Raw genomic sequence first — 14984 nt, 5'->3', positions numbered from 1 at the left:
AAATGTTTATCCTATCAAAATATTTTGATTGAAGTATGAATTCATCTTAATCTCAAAAGTTGAACTCAATAATAATGTCTTATAATTATGTAAGAAAAGTAAAAGAAAAAAATATGACTATAATGTATTCCTTATAAGCAATAAATTAATCACCCAGCTACAAGAGTTAGTAAAAATACTACATGAAAAAAACTGAGCAAACTTTAAAATAAGTTAATACATGCCAGAGTGTTGTAGAAACAGGGGGATACATCGCTGTGTACCTATGGATGCAATAATTTTTTGCTCCAAATAAAATTAAAAAAACTCAAGTTGCATGTGATAAGACAACATATTTGATGGGTTGCAACAGAGAAGCAAGCAAAAATTAATATATCCCCTATAAATTATTTTGAACACAATAGCATCAGGAAGATGCAGCTAGCCATCTATACCACACATTTTTAATGGTAGCATTTCACAAGGAAAGGCAGTCTCATAAGTCTCGATGTTTGAACAAATAACTTGACCTGTATTCTATGTAAGAAATGTCACAAAGGAACTTGATAATAAAGACCCAAGGGACCTTCTTCTGTTTAGATTTGCAACAGTAATAGGTGCATTTTCAGCCTCATTACACCTTAGAAAAGGTAACAGCAGCCATTTATGTGGGAATAACCATGCAAGATATTGACACTGTTACATATAATGCAGTAAATGATAAATTAAATTATTAATTATGAGTCCATATACAGTTTAGTGGGTAACACTCTACATGATAAATAAAATGCAACAGGTTTGGCTTGAGGTTTTATTGTCTTTCCAAATGGAGATTACCAAAGCTGTCCTATAATGTCAAGTACTGGAAACTTCTTTATGGAGTATTCTTCTTAGATATAAATGAGGGAAATGGACATTGACTAACCAAATATGATGATGGTTGTAAACTGGTTAACACATTTATGTGAATAAAAAATGCTGAATTGTTCCGTGACTCTAAAGAAAAATACATGCAGCAATAATGGACTTGCTTTTACTGTCAGTAAATATAGCATCTTGAGGTCAAAGAAAAATAACATACAAAATGACGACAAAATTGTCAAATTGTTGTTACCTCACAGCAAGAGGTTCTCCCGTTCGATTCTCGGCTGGGCTTGGGAGTGCCTTCTGTGTGGAGTCTGCATGTCCTCCCCATGGTTGGGTAGTGTTCCAAAGACATGCGTGCGTAATTGGGCGTGCCTTTGTTGAAGGTTGGGCATCGAGCTGGCACCTCGGCGTTTTGTAAAAATCTACTGCCAATCATTAGCGGACCGGAGTTCCTCTGTGGCGACCCCTTACCGGGAAAAGCCGAAAGACAAACAACAACAACAACAACTAAAAGCAACACTGTAGTTAAAGAAGTAGGGGCAATGGCCAATAGCAGTTTAAAATGAGTCCACTGTGCATTTACCAATATCAGAAGTGTACTCAGTACAGCCTAATTTTAAATGGATTTCCTAATTACCACTCAGATAACCTTGTATAACCTTATACCTCACTGACATGGCACTTTACTGATTGAACTGCTGCAGTGTATACCATTCTAATCAGTTACCTGGAATAACATGAAATTTTATAATGATTTCTTAGCAAAAAAATCACAAAGTAGAAAAAAATTTGAAATTTTCAAAAATATATCAAAATTGTTATTTTGTTCTTTTTCTTATAAGTTAGTCAAAGGGAATCTCTACCTCTGGCTAGACTATAAGGTAATGCTTCATTACAGAATGATTGCAAGTTTTTTTTTTCTGGGATAAACCATTGTGTGTGCGTGTGTGTGTGTGTGTGTGTGTGTGTGTGTGTGTGTGTGTGTGTGTGTGTGTGTGTGTGTGTGTGTGTGTGCTGACACTAGACTAGATATGCTCATAGTTCAAATAGCCTTTCATTGGACTGCACAATGTTAAGACACTGACCCTGGCTGCAGGCATGACTGAGGTCCATAACACACATATCTGAACACTGACATACCTATACTTCTTGCAGTTACCATGTCAGTTCTCAATGCCTAATGAAAAATGTGGAAATTTGACTTGTACAGGCCAGGGTTGCACATCTTGGACTCTAACTTATATTGAAAGAGTATCATCTGATGAAAGGCTGCTTAATCAAACAGAGGTGAATCAACTGGAGAACCTAGTACTAGGTGAAAATATAAATAAGAAACAAATGATAAATGCATTGCCCAGTGCCATTAAAGATTACAAAATAAACACGCTCTTACAATAATAAGGTAGTTATCTTCTTTCAAACATAATCTTAATAAATATATAGAAAGTAGAAAGTCGAAAATATCAACCTAGGGTTATGGCAGCCTATCTTCCTGAAGGCCAGTGGACTGCAATCCAGACAAATGAACATATGAATGTATAGCTTTGTTTATAATTTTCTCTCTCTTTATCTTATACTATGACACTCTGACTCTTCCCAATGCAGTCTAATGCATTTGGTAACTTTCTGTGTCACTGTGGCAGATATATTGTTGAAATCCACTTCAGCCACATGCGTATTGGTTCTGTTCTGGTTACTGCCCACATTACCCGGCCAGTCACTACTTATGATTTATCTGACATGATCTTGCAAAAAAAGTCATGATATCTCAATTGTAATTCCTCACTAACTTCATGAAAGAATATTTTTTTTCACAACTGATTTGATGATTTTTCTTGAAAATGAGGGACAAAGTGATTTGTGATGAATGTGCCCTCACCTAGTGTTTAGCAACCATAACCTTACTCCTTTGATTTGCTAAAATGTTAACAATTATTAAATGTTTTTCCATTAGTTGCCTATGATTTTAGGAATTTTATTGCATATCTTTTCTGTTTCCCTTGTGCTACTTACCACAAAATTTTGTTCAGTCAGAATACTATTACTTTAGTACACTGTTTTATGCATCATGCTTTTCTGACTATGTCTTCTGCTTTGTTTACTTTCAGTGTTCACCTTTTTGTCTGTTATTTCTATTATTGTTCATTCTTGTACTTCAAACTTGTTTTCCTCTTTTTTTTACAAGAACGTATAAATATATATATATATATATATAGAGAGAGAGAGAGAGAGAAATGGATCCATTGAAAATGCAAAATATTGAACTGCAAATGATTGAATACCACTTGTCGATCAACAGCTGACAAAAAAATACAGTGTAAAATGTTTTCTTTTTTGGCAGGGAGGAAAGCCCTACTGCACCCCTCACACACCTTGCTATTTATGTTTACCAACTCTGTGATCTCATTACAGTATGGAAAGGACAAATTCCCTGATCCCCACTGTAATACAATCTTATACAGAAACAAATCTGGCATGTTTGATCAGCTGATTTTTGATCAGCTGTGACAGCTTTTTTCCAGGTTCAACAAGTTGACTGTCATACCAAATGATATTGAAAAATGTGACAAAATTTAACCGCAAAGAAAATCATTGGAAAATCTGATAAAGTTGAACAACATTTTGTCAAGGATTCTGTAGGGGGAGGCAAATCCTCCTACACCACCTATGTGAGGGTTTGCACCCCCTGCTAAATATATACACTGACTCCAAGGTTGCACACCATTGGGGAAAGGGCATAAACCTTTACTAGTATAACTGAATATTTTTCAGTTTCCATTTTGTCAGTATTTTATGTTCAGATATTTTTACTTTATCAGCATATTGCTGTGTTGATAGTTTGCTGTCAGTCTTGTGATTGTCAATCAAATGGTTAGATTATGTTCGGGTAACCCACATACACATCTAGATATAGATATCGATATAGATATAGATATCAATATAGATATAGATATATATAGATATAGATATCAATATAGATATAGATATAGATATAGAAATCGATATAGATATCGATATAGATATAGATATAGATATAGATATCGATATAGATATTGATATAGATATAGATATAGATATAGATATCGATATAGATATAGAAATCGATATAGATATAGATATAGATATAGATATAGATATAGATATCGATATCGATATAGATATAGATATAGAAATCGATATAGATATAGATATAGATATCAATATAGATAAAGATATAGATATAGATAATCAATATAGATATAGATAGCCTGTATCACTCTGACTTAATTAGTATTATTGTCAGTAATATTGGTAGCCTTATTCACTGTCTTGTTTTCTTCTATGCTTCCTAATATGTCCTAAATAATGCAGTTTCCCCTTACTTTTGATGTGATATATTTGTTTTACAAGAAGATTTGGTTGTTTTAATAATGGCAGTTTCTACATATTCCCAGTGTCAAATCATTCTCATTTTATTTATCTTTGCTAGTAAAGTGCTGTGACTTCAAAAATAGCAGTCCTGTATTTTGCTTACAAGCAATATTCTTAGATTACTTAGAACTGCCTATGCATAGAGTATATTTTAATATAGAAGGGTTTATAAGTAGCAAACAGTGTATTTTTGTTGTGACAAGAGATTCAGCACAGTGCATTCCTTCCCTTCTATCTCACTTGGTAAATGCAAGCAGCACTTCTTACAACGAGACAGCTACCAGAGACACAGTCAGATTGTTAAAGAGCAACTTCATAGTTACGGGAAAATATTCCTTTATTCCAGCTAAAATGAATTAGACTCATCCAATTAAAGTACTGTAATTCATTTTGTTCATCATTTGATGTGGTGCTGTGTTATATTACATTGTTTTAACACTACTGCTTTCTGGAAGCTAGCTGTGTACATTATGAGAAGTCTGGCAGTTTGCACAGATGACTAAAACATTTAGCTGCTAATGAGCTGCCTCCTCTGTCCTGGGTAGAAGGTTTGATTCTTTCTGTCAGTTAACCATACAGTACTCCTGGGTCACCCCTGAAAAGGGTCAATTTGTCTGGTAGGCTTTCTTGGTCAGCAAATGGATTAAAAATGCATTTAAAACAATATGTCAGAAAAACATTTCCTTATTTTATTGTTCTATGCATGGACTGAACTTCCTTTTAAGTAAATGGTACTATAAATAAAAATTCAAGGCCTCGACATTAAATCTTCTCTTGATCTGCGTAATGGACAAAAGCATTGCAAACATAGCTAATATGTCACAGGTTTATCTGTGTCCATGCTTTTATCCATTTCATTCAGATGGCAGGGCAGAAGTGAAAGATGGAGAGTGAAGAAAGATCAATGTTTCTACGTTATTTTCTAAACACAGAAATCAAAATGTGCGATGATAAAAGTGAAACAGAGATTTAAATAAATGCTAGAAATGTTACTTTGAGTGTGTCCTTACAGCTGTTTATTTAGGTCAACATGTACACAAAACCTTTATTAAACAATAAAGCCACAGAGCTCCCATATTTATTGAAACTTAGTAAGACTAATGCAAACAGAGATGGCAACTTTACACACGTTATTTACAGGGCTAATTGTAATGGATGTGATGCATTTTATGTGGGAAAGACTATCAATAAACTGAGACATAGGATTTCGAGTCATCTATCCGAGATCCAGGCTAAATGTCGAAATAATGCCCTGGCCAGACACCTTCAACTCCACAGAAGACACTCTGGGTTTACATTTCAAATACTTGATCACACAGACCACACTGAACTTGAAGGAGACATCTCAAATACTTTAGAAAAACCAAAAGTTATGTGGCATCTAAGGGTAAACTCTTTTAGAAAGCCTGCACTATACGTTTAGCCAGCTATGAATGCAGAATTGTGGCTGACACTAAAAATAACCACAAAGCCTTCTATAGATATATCAAAAACCTCCAAGGCAATACCCAGATTTGTTCTGAGTTATTGCACAATGGCATCTCCTATACTGAGCCAACAGATATAGCCAATATACTGGCTGACAGATTCAGTGCCAACCTTATCCCTCTCTCTCCCCTAAAGAGTCCCATCACAATACCAGAAGAAAGCCTGATACCCACCATTGCTGTGGCACAGGTAAAAGCTGCATTGTCCAAAGCCAAGAATACAGCATCCATGGGACCTGATAATATCCCTGGCTATGTCCTACATGAGTTACAAAATGAACTGGCACCACATCTGTGTGCCTTGTTCAATCACAACCTTACCTCAGGCTATGTCCTTACCGAATGGTGCATACAGTCATCTCACTCCCTAAAGGGGGAGCAACTACAGACCCTGGGAACTATCACCCCATTAGCCTGATGAGTCTGGTATGCAAAGCTATGGAATGCATCATCATGGACCTGCTTAACAAATATATAGGCAATCTCCAAACTCTTGACCACATACAGTTTGGCTTTTTCAAGGGAGAGCCTACCTGCTGAACCTGGTTGACTTCTTCGAGGCAGTCACCAAGGCTGTGGATGAGGGTAAGGCAGTGCATACAGCCTACCTCGGCCTGGTCAAGGCCTTTGATACCATTCGCCACTCAGGTATCATTGATAAACTCAGCAAACTAGGCATCAATCCTTACATCACTAGGTGGGTTGCAAATTGTCTCACAGACAGAACCCACAAAGTTTGAGTTGCATATTCCAAGTCAGACTGTCAACCAGTCATAAGTAGAGTCCCACAGGGCTCGGTCCTGTGCCCTCTCTTGTTTGCCATCTACTTCTCAGAAGTCCATGCCAACACAGAAGGATTCTGGCTGACCAAGTTCACTGATGACTGCAAGCTAGGAGTCATTATCAACTCCTCAAGTGATACAGACATCCTACAAAAGGGACTCTCTGAGACCAGTGACTGGTGTCAGAACCATGGCCTAAAGCTTAATGCCAAAACATGTGTCATCATCCCCTTTAAAAAAAACTCAGTTCCCACAAATTACCACATTAATGGGAGCCCACTGAACACTGAAGGAGCTATAAGAGATCTGGGCACTCAGGTCAACAGCCACCTCATCTTCGACCACCACATTGCCACTGTGGTCAGAAAGTCTTTCTACGTGGCACATCTTATAACTAAAGGTTTCACATCCAGGAAGAAAGAGGTCATCATCCCTCTCTACTCATCCTTCATTAGACCAATCATCGAATATAATGCCCCATTTGGCATGTACCTGACCAGACACCTACCACAGCTGAAAAGGCCATAAAAGTACCTCACAAAAAAAGATCCTAATCCTTAAACACATACCCTACATGGACAGACTCAAGAAACTTCAGCTGTTCTCAATCTCTTATTGTCTAACTCAGAGGTGATCTCTGCTTGACTTGCAAAGCCATGTCTGACCCAGTCCTCCTTGATATGCTACACCTAAAGAAATCCCAATCCCCCCCACGCCACATGCTCCAGAGATCACAAACTCATTACCACAATTAACAGAACATGCTGGAGGGACAGGTTCATCTCCCATACTCTGGAATACGCTTCTCATTTATGTCAAGCAGAGACCTCACTGGCCCTCTTCAAGAGAAATCTTGGTGAGTGGATGGGTAACAAAAAGTTCCCCCCAGGGATCATTCCAGTTGCCCTACTGGATAGGGGCACTGTGAACTAACATTGGGTGGCACGGTGCCTGGGCAATTTTTGGGAGCTAGGCTTGTAAAGTCTACAAGGCCATTAGCCAAGTACACACCTATGAACCTATGAACCTATTATTGCTCACTGAAAAGTATACTAGAATCAAGAAATGTGCCCCATTGTTTACAAGACTGAAAGTCTGAACTTTATTTTTTTAACTTTATTTGCAATTTCTTTTAACTATTAACTTTTTAATTTTTTTTTATTTAACAAACAGTTGAACTAGCTTCTGTATAGCACGTGCTTGATTTTTGTGACAGCTTAGCCTTTTTAGATTGTAACATTTTAATGCACAGTGTTTGAGCTTAACTAGACACATTTTGAGTATTAAAGGCAGATATACTACATATTTAAATTGGCTCCAATATATAATATTCATAAATTTTAAACTGTGTCCTGTTTACACATTTTTGCTAGGGTTTCCTTACATGAGTGAATATCTCTGCTGTGAGCATGAGTGACCGTTTCTGAGTATAAATTTCTGAGTGTTCTTTATTTTAGAATTTTAAAATTCTTTAATAGATTTTGAGATGAATAGACTTATGTACATATAGGTACTCTCAAGAGTGTGGTAAGTTTTTATTTAAGTTTTTTTTTTTTACGATTTGTTTTTTGTAATACATGTTCTTAAACAATATGTATTGATTTATAGTGGTATGTATTGTTTTTTAATTTTTAATTTTTAGTTGCTTTTCCCACTTGACAGACAAACCTAAATAAGTTCTCGTAGACCAAATTGATCTATGTTAAAATGTTTCTAAATGTTGGTAGAAAACATTCCTACAGAATTTTGAAGACTTATGTTAACTTTTTTTTGGCACTACAATGAAATGCTTTCAGGAAGTTTTAGCAATTATTAATGTGTAATTTTTAGTTTAACTTTTAGTTTTGTGTAGTTTAAACACATATCTGGAATCACAGAGCTTGAAGTAGGGCAGCACTGTGTTGAATATCACAGTGGTATATGGGAAGGGGTATTTAACCAGTGAACATGCTGTCATTTTTACAACACAGCTACCCTAGTAAGTCAATCCCATGCTTTTAAACAGATATATATATATATATATATATATATATATATATATATATATATATATATGGAATGGTGAATTTCTACACTTTATTCTGTTTTCTCAACTTCTATATGGATCGCTAGTTTGTGTGTTTTTAATAAAGAAGATTCAGCTTAAACCAGCTTGTGCTTCCCTACTTTCATCAGTGGATTTATGGTTTGGAAAATTTTAAAGAAAGTATTCCTACCACCTGTTATTAGTTTGGATATTCACAGTATGTTTTTTTATTAGGTGCCCGAACTCTAGGGAATCTTAGATCTTTCACATTATTTCTCTTGTTTATTTTTTTTTGCTTTATATGTTCAACTGCGTAGCTGGGCTTGTCCGTGGATTCTTCTCAGCCATGAACTAAACAGGACAGTTGCAGAAATGATGACAGCACTGATAAGATAAAAATGAATAATATGACAGATTCAGATAGAGACTGGTATTATGACTAGATGACAATAATGACTCTTAACCACATGAGGGCAGTGTAAACCTTTGCATTTTATTCCTTATCCCATAATAGTGAAACAGTAAGTGAAATTAGAGTTATTTATATTAATGTTACACTCTCGGCATCCTCTGTGCAAATCTGTGACATATGACTGCAGCACTGATGCATGGCTAAGCAATATAAACCCAGTTTTGCAAAAAAACAACTATTTTACATGAGTAGGAGACAAGAATAAAGCTTTGATGAATGGTATTAAACTGAACTACTGAATCAGACTGCTATCTGTGTTTATAGGAGCCAGTACATTTCTGATGTAGCGTGGAATATTATTTCTACAAAAATGGGATAACGACTCTTAGTTTTTGCTTGAGAAAAATATTTATTAATTAATTATATCTTATAAGAATTAGAACAATCAAATCAAATGATGTCTTGACTTATTTTAATGCTGTAGAAAGAATGTTTTTTGGTGGAATTTAATGTTTTTTGTTTTTTGCAATGCAATGCTTTCTAACATTAGTTGAGTAGTTAGAGCTTCACTATAAAACAAATGAAGATGAAACAGAAAATATTTAAATGTCCAGATAAGCAACTGTATAAGACTATTGAAATCTCATAAATTCTCATCTTTGTTCTATATTTGTGAAAGCATATTTTTAAGAAATTGTTAGCTTTTATCCACAAAATAAGAACAATTGTAACAGTGAACAGCTGAACAAGACATTTGAATTCATTACTCACCTGTGTTTCTGAGTTTCTTGCTTCTATAGACAGACAAGATCACAAGTGTGTTCCCAACTATATCAATCACAATTGTGGAAAGCATTACTCCAGCAAGTAATACCATTGTACCAACTGGGCGGTCGTATGTAATCACAGCATTACTGACATTCTGTGGCAAGCAACTGGTAACATTTAATTTCTCTGCATGCATTATGTTATGATGTGAGAAAAAATGCCATACCCTCTATCTTTCAGGAAGTGAATACATTTGCAGTATATACATAAATATTACTAAATCTTTATGCAAACAGAGATTTCCTTTATGTTTAATCAATAAATAAACCAATGTTTGGAAGATTATGATAAAAGTGTATTACTAAAAAGGTAAGACATACAGAAGATATAGTAACATTAAAACTGCAAAAATGATATTGCAGTGTCTCATCTTTCATATTTCATTAAAATCAGTGGTATACATTATGCAAAATAAAGTTTAATTCCAAGAAAAAAATGATTTTACAAAATATAAGAAAATAGTGTAATAGATGATTATTTTCATGCATTGCTACATTTTATGAATATTTAGGATAATCTTTTGCATATAAAATATAATTCTATAAGCTCAACTGTATTTTAGTATTTCCCAATAATCATTAAAGAACATCCAAGCAGCAACCAGGGATGTTATGCCTTAAAGACTATGCCACCACAAATAGCTTCTAATGTTCTACATTGTTTAAACTACACCCAGAAACTTTGAGTGTCTCAGAAATACCATCCCTTTTATAAACAGTTTTAGTGGAATGTTTATTCCCAAATGATTTTGTAGTGGGTTTATTCTTATAACAAGCTAATTGTCTGAATATTCCATCTGTCATGAATGCAAACAAAAGTAATTAGTGTGTGTGAATGACGAAACTTCCAGGAAACATTTTCAGATCGGTATTTTTTCCTTTCCAGACATGCTTGTTTTTTTTTATTTTCTTTGCAGTGGAGTTTTAGATAACTGATCGAGTAAAACATAATTTTTGTTAAATGTTGTATGAAGTTACATGTTGTGCATTAGCAGTAATGTAGATAAATACACAAAAGATAAGCAAAAGGAATTAAAGATTTTCTGCATTTCATATTGGACTAGTGTATGTTTGTATAGATAGATAGATAGATATAGATATAGATATAGATATAGATATAGATATATGGGTCTCCTTCAGAAGACTGATAAACCAAAAGACTGAATCCAAAAAGACTAAAAATTCAAAATACCGAATGATGGAATTTGTCCTTTCTCCACTGTTTTGTTATCTTAGTTGGTATATATAGTTAGCAGGGGGTGCAGGGGGGCTTGCACCCTGCATTAAAAATGTGCTCAGTATTTTGAATTTTCAGCCTTTCTGGATTCAGTCTTTTGGTTTGCCAGTCTTCTGAAGTAGACCCATATATCTATATATATATATATATATATATATATATATATATATATATATATATATATATATATATATACATATATATATATATATATATATATATATATATATATATATATATATAGATAGATATAACTATATATTGTAATATTACAATTCTGTTTGTTTCATTAACAGTAGCCTTAGATTGCAGTTCATGGGGTCTTCAGTTAGCTGTTATATTCTGTACAGCATTACTAACACTTTCTTCTTTTGATACTTTTGTTAGTGACACATGAATTGGTAAGGCAACACTGATGTACAAACAAGGGGACAATTCATTAACTTTGGTAATGAACAAACGATTTGAAAACAGTAGTAAGGTAATCTTGTAAATTGAGCTCATTTGCACCTTTTTAAGTCCATGTGCCTAGTTTACTTCAGTAAGAAATTGAGAGGTGTGACTGTAGTGAAACGGATTTATAGACTTAGCTACTGCATAAGAGTCTAGAACCAGACACAATCTATTACAGCATATATTGTTCTACATTTTGCATGGACGATCTTCTGTGGGTGTTGCAAGAGACTATTCTGTTATCAAGGGCATGCCATCACTTTCTTTTTCAGGGAATTCCTAGCAAAGTGATCGATGAATGCTGCCCTTGAATCCTTTCCTATGAGTGGCGAGGACAGTAAAATAAAAAAAAAAAGAAATTTTATGACCACTGGCCTTTCAAAAAGCTAGGAAGGAAGCAGAGATTAATACTTGTCCTTTAACCCTCACACTGAATGCATATTATTGCCTTGAAATAACTACTTTGAAAGAACACAGATAACTCTTCATATTATCTAACCATTAAGGCCTGCCAAACCAAGCAAAGGTACAAACATGGTACTGTGCAGACTGAAGCTGAGAGAACCGAATGGAAAATTATGTTCACAGGAGATCATTACAGAATGAACACCATAAACCTGAATGGTTTATCGTTATGTGTAACAAGGCTATGTTTAGGAAGTTGGCCTTTTACAGCACAAATATATGTTGTGCAGTTAAATCATGACACACAGTCCAGTTTATAGCACTCAAAGTTACTTTTAGTTTGTAAATGTCCAGCTGAAATTTTGGCATATATTTATTTGCACAGGTCTGTGAAAATTAAATTTTCTATTTTTTCAAAACATAAAAGATTGCTTACAGGTTCTGTTCTTTTTAATAGCAGCAGTAGTCATATGAAAAACAAGCTCCTTATTCTACCTGATGGTCAAAGACTCATTTGTTTTTCCACTACCCTTCATACATATTCCTTCTTTCCACTTTACTGCAATGCACTCTTATCAGCAGCAGTGCCTGGCTCAGACCACCCACCATCTATGGCTGTTTGGGAATAAGGCTCCCTTTTGCTTGCTGTCTCTTCTGCACAAATGATATTTTTAATCTTGGTGACTTAGTCACTGTTTCTTCTAAAGTACTTTGCTATACTTTTGTACTTAAAAGTTGCTGCACATACTTGCAGTGTCTCTCCCCATACCCATTTTTAATTTCTGCCTTAAGTTTAATTACAGGGACTTTTGGTCCAGTGTCTAATTTCCACTCAGTTTGCCATGTACCATCCCAGCTTAGATGGTTAGGACTGAGCAACAAAGGGATGTGAAGGGGTAACACAAATGGGATGGCCCTTTTCATTATGGAACCCCAGCAAGAAAAGAAATTGAAGGACCGCAATATTGTTGCATCTCTTTCCACTTCGTTGTTAGGGTCAAGTCCTTATTTTCTTGGCTCTTGCTAATTGTCATGTACTGTGGGCTACTATATCATAAGTGATGCACAATCAAATACTTTTTTTCTCCTATAATACTTGGACTTTAATTTCAGCTTCTTTTGACAAAATAAGAAATGAAAAAAATGCTATGTTAGCCCTCTAACAAAAACAGACAACAGTAGAATATAGAAGTGCAGTGGACATGCAGAATCAAACACTTTTTTCCAACAACATATGAATGTAGTTCTTTTTGTATCTTTTAGACAAAATAAAAATAAAAAAAAATCTGGCCCACTGACTTACAAAGAAAACTGTTAATAAAGAGATGATTAGATGTGTATAATTCATGCAACACAGGTTTTACAATACAGCTAAAAGAGTATTCTGTGAGCCAGCATATAATAAGTTGCTACCAGTGAATACAGTGCTTCAGTATGCACAAGCACAAGGCAAGGGCCAGCAAAGTATATAATTTCAGTTCCAACTGCTAAAAGAAATGTTTTTAAGTAAGTCCTAGATGTGCGGTTTGAATGCACAGACTTATGTCACAAACCATTGAAGAACAGCAGTGTAAGTATAAGATGGAGTGAGTGGATGTGTCATTGTGTGTGGTTGTGGGCATTTATCCTTACTCTAAAGGACTTATCTGTATAATGAATATCTGGACCTTTCCAGCATTTCAAAAGATATACTAGAGTGACAGAAGAGTATACAGATTTACCCAGCACCTTAAATAGTGTGTTGTGTGTTGGATTAATGGACCAGAGGTATGAAACTTAGTTTGACCCATGCAAACCTGCCTCACTTTGCAACCTTGCAACGCAGAAGCCATTGAATGTGGAGAGCAATTTTAGGACAAAAACTTTTTTTGCATCTTCTGGGGAAAGTGATATTAAAATTAATGCCGGGATAATTCTTAGTCTCATCTCCAGGAGTAATAATAGAGTTGCGATACTAAGTGACAGATGTATTTTAAAGATAGTGGACAAATGCACAATCTGTCACCATATAGATGAATGTTAGCTGCCATGTAATGAATCTCATGAGGTATGCCCAGTGCATAAGGAAAGGTAAGACTTAAACAGAAAAAAGCCTGTAACATAACAAGTCACATTCCAGCCAGGATGCCCTGATCTTTTCTTTACTTACTTCAGCCTTAAAAAAGAAAATAGCTTGTTATATCAGATTAGGGGGTTTATGGATCTCTACTTTGTAGAAGTCAGGATGGGCAGAGAGATTGAATATTGTGTGGTGAGGGGTGCTGGTGAGCAGTTGAAGGTTCAGCTGTAACTGGGCTTGCAAGAAAATGTGTTTTTATTTTTTTGGAGTTATAATGCCCGCAGCAGAATAAATCATCCCATGTGTTTTGCATCTTTTCTTGGATGCATATGAGGTCTTGTGAATTTTGAACTCTATACTGTTCTCATTTCAACTAACTCCTTGCAATAATTTTATGTATATTGGTTAGTTGTTTAAAATAGAGTATATTTCTTAAGAAATGTGTTTTAAATAGTCATCCTCAGTTAATATTACCTAGATATGCCTTATGATTTTGTACATTTTTTTTTTATTTAATCTTATTTGTTTTTACTAGTGCAATCCTGTCCATAGCAGTGTGTCCTTTCCTCTTGGTTACTGTATTGCCCATTCCACAGGTCAATCAGACTGTCAGGCACAGTGGACTTGGAATGGTAGGCATGTTTTTTTCAGATGCATTGTGTGTTTGTTTCACTCCATCACTTGAAAAAAAATATGTTGATTGTACCACCTCCCCTCAAAAAAAAAAATGTCAAAATTTTGTTCAAAGTTTCTTCCTTCCTTTCTTTCTTTCTCTGTCTCTTTCTCTTTCTTTCTTTATTGACATTTGATTACTGTGAGAGTCTGAAAGCTTAGGTACCCATTTTAAGTGAAGGCCCAAAAAGAAAAGCTCCAACGTATTACAAAAAACAATTTTAAGAACATTAATTTTATAATCTTCAATAATAATAATAATAAAACAGTCTATAGTTTAAATAATTATACCATGTTAGACACAACAATAATATATTGGCAAGGAATAGATGCAACTTATATGACAATGATTTAACATTTACAGACA

The 14984-nt window shown here is 34.8% G+C and overlaps 1 protein-coding gene across 1 annotated transcript in view; it reads right to left on the bottom strand.

Moving 5' to 3' along the window:
• LOC122808307 overlaps positions 1 to 14984 on the bottom strand; it is a 206671-nt gene that overhangs the window by 16630 nt on the left and 175057 nt on the right. Inside the window, 1 exon segment of the mRNA XM_044079273.1 lies at positions 9736 to 9886. Within this exon segment, the coding sequence (XP_043935208.1) occupies positions 9736 to 9886 (151 nt within the window).

Source organism: Protopterus annectens, chromosome 8.part0 (assembly GCF_019279795.1).
Source record: "Protopterus annectens isolate FY-2018-M chromosome 8.part0, PAN1.0, whole genome shotgun sequence".
Lineage (NCBI taxonomy): Eukaryota > Metazoa > Chordata > Ceratodontiformes > Protopteridae > Protopterus > Protopterus annectens.
The sequence above is the reverse complement of the archived record's forward strand: the minus strand, read 5'-3'. Positions and strand labels throughout refer to the sequence as shown.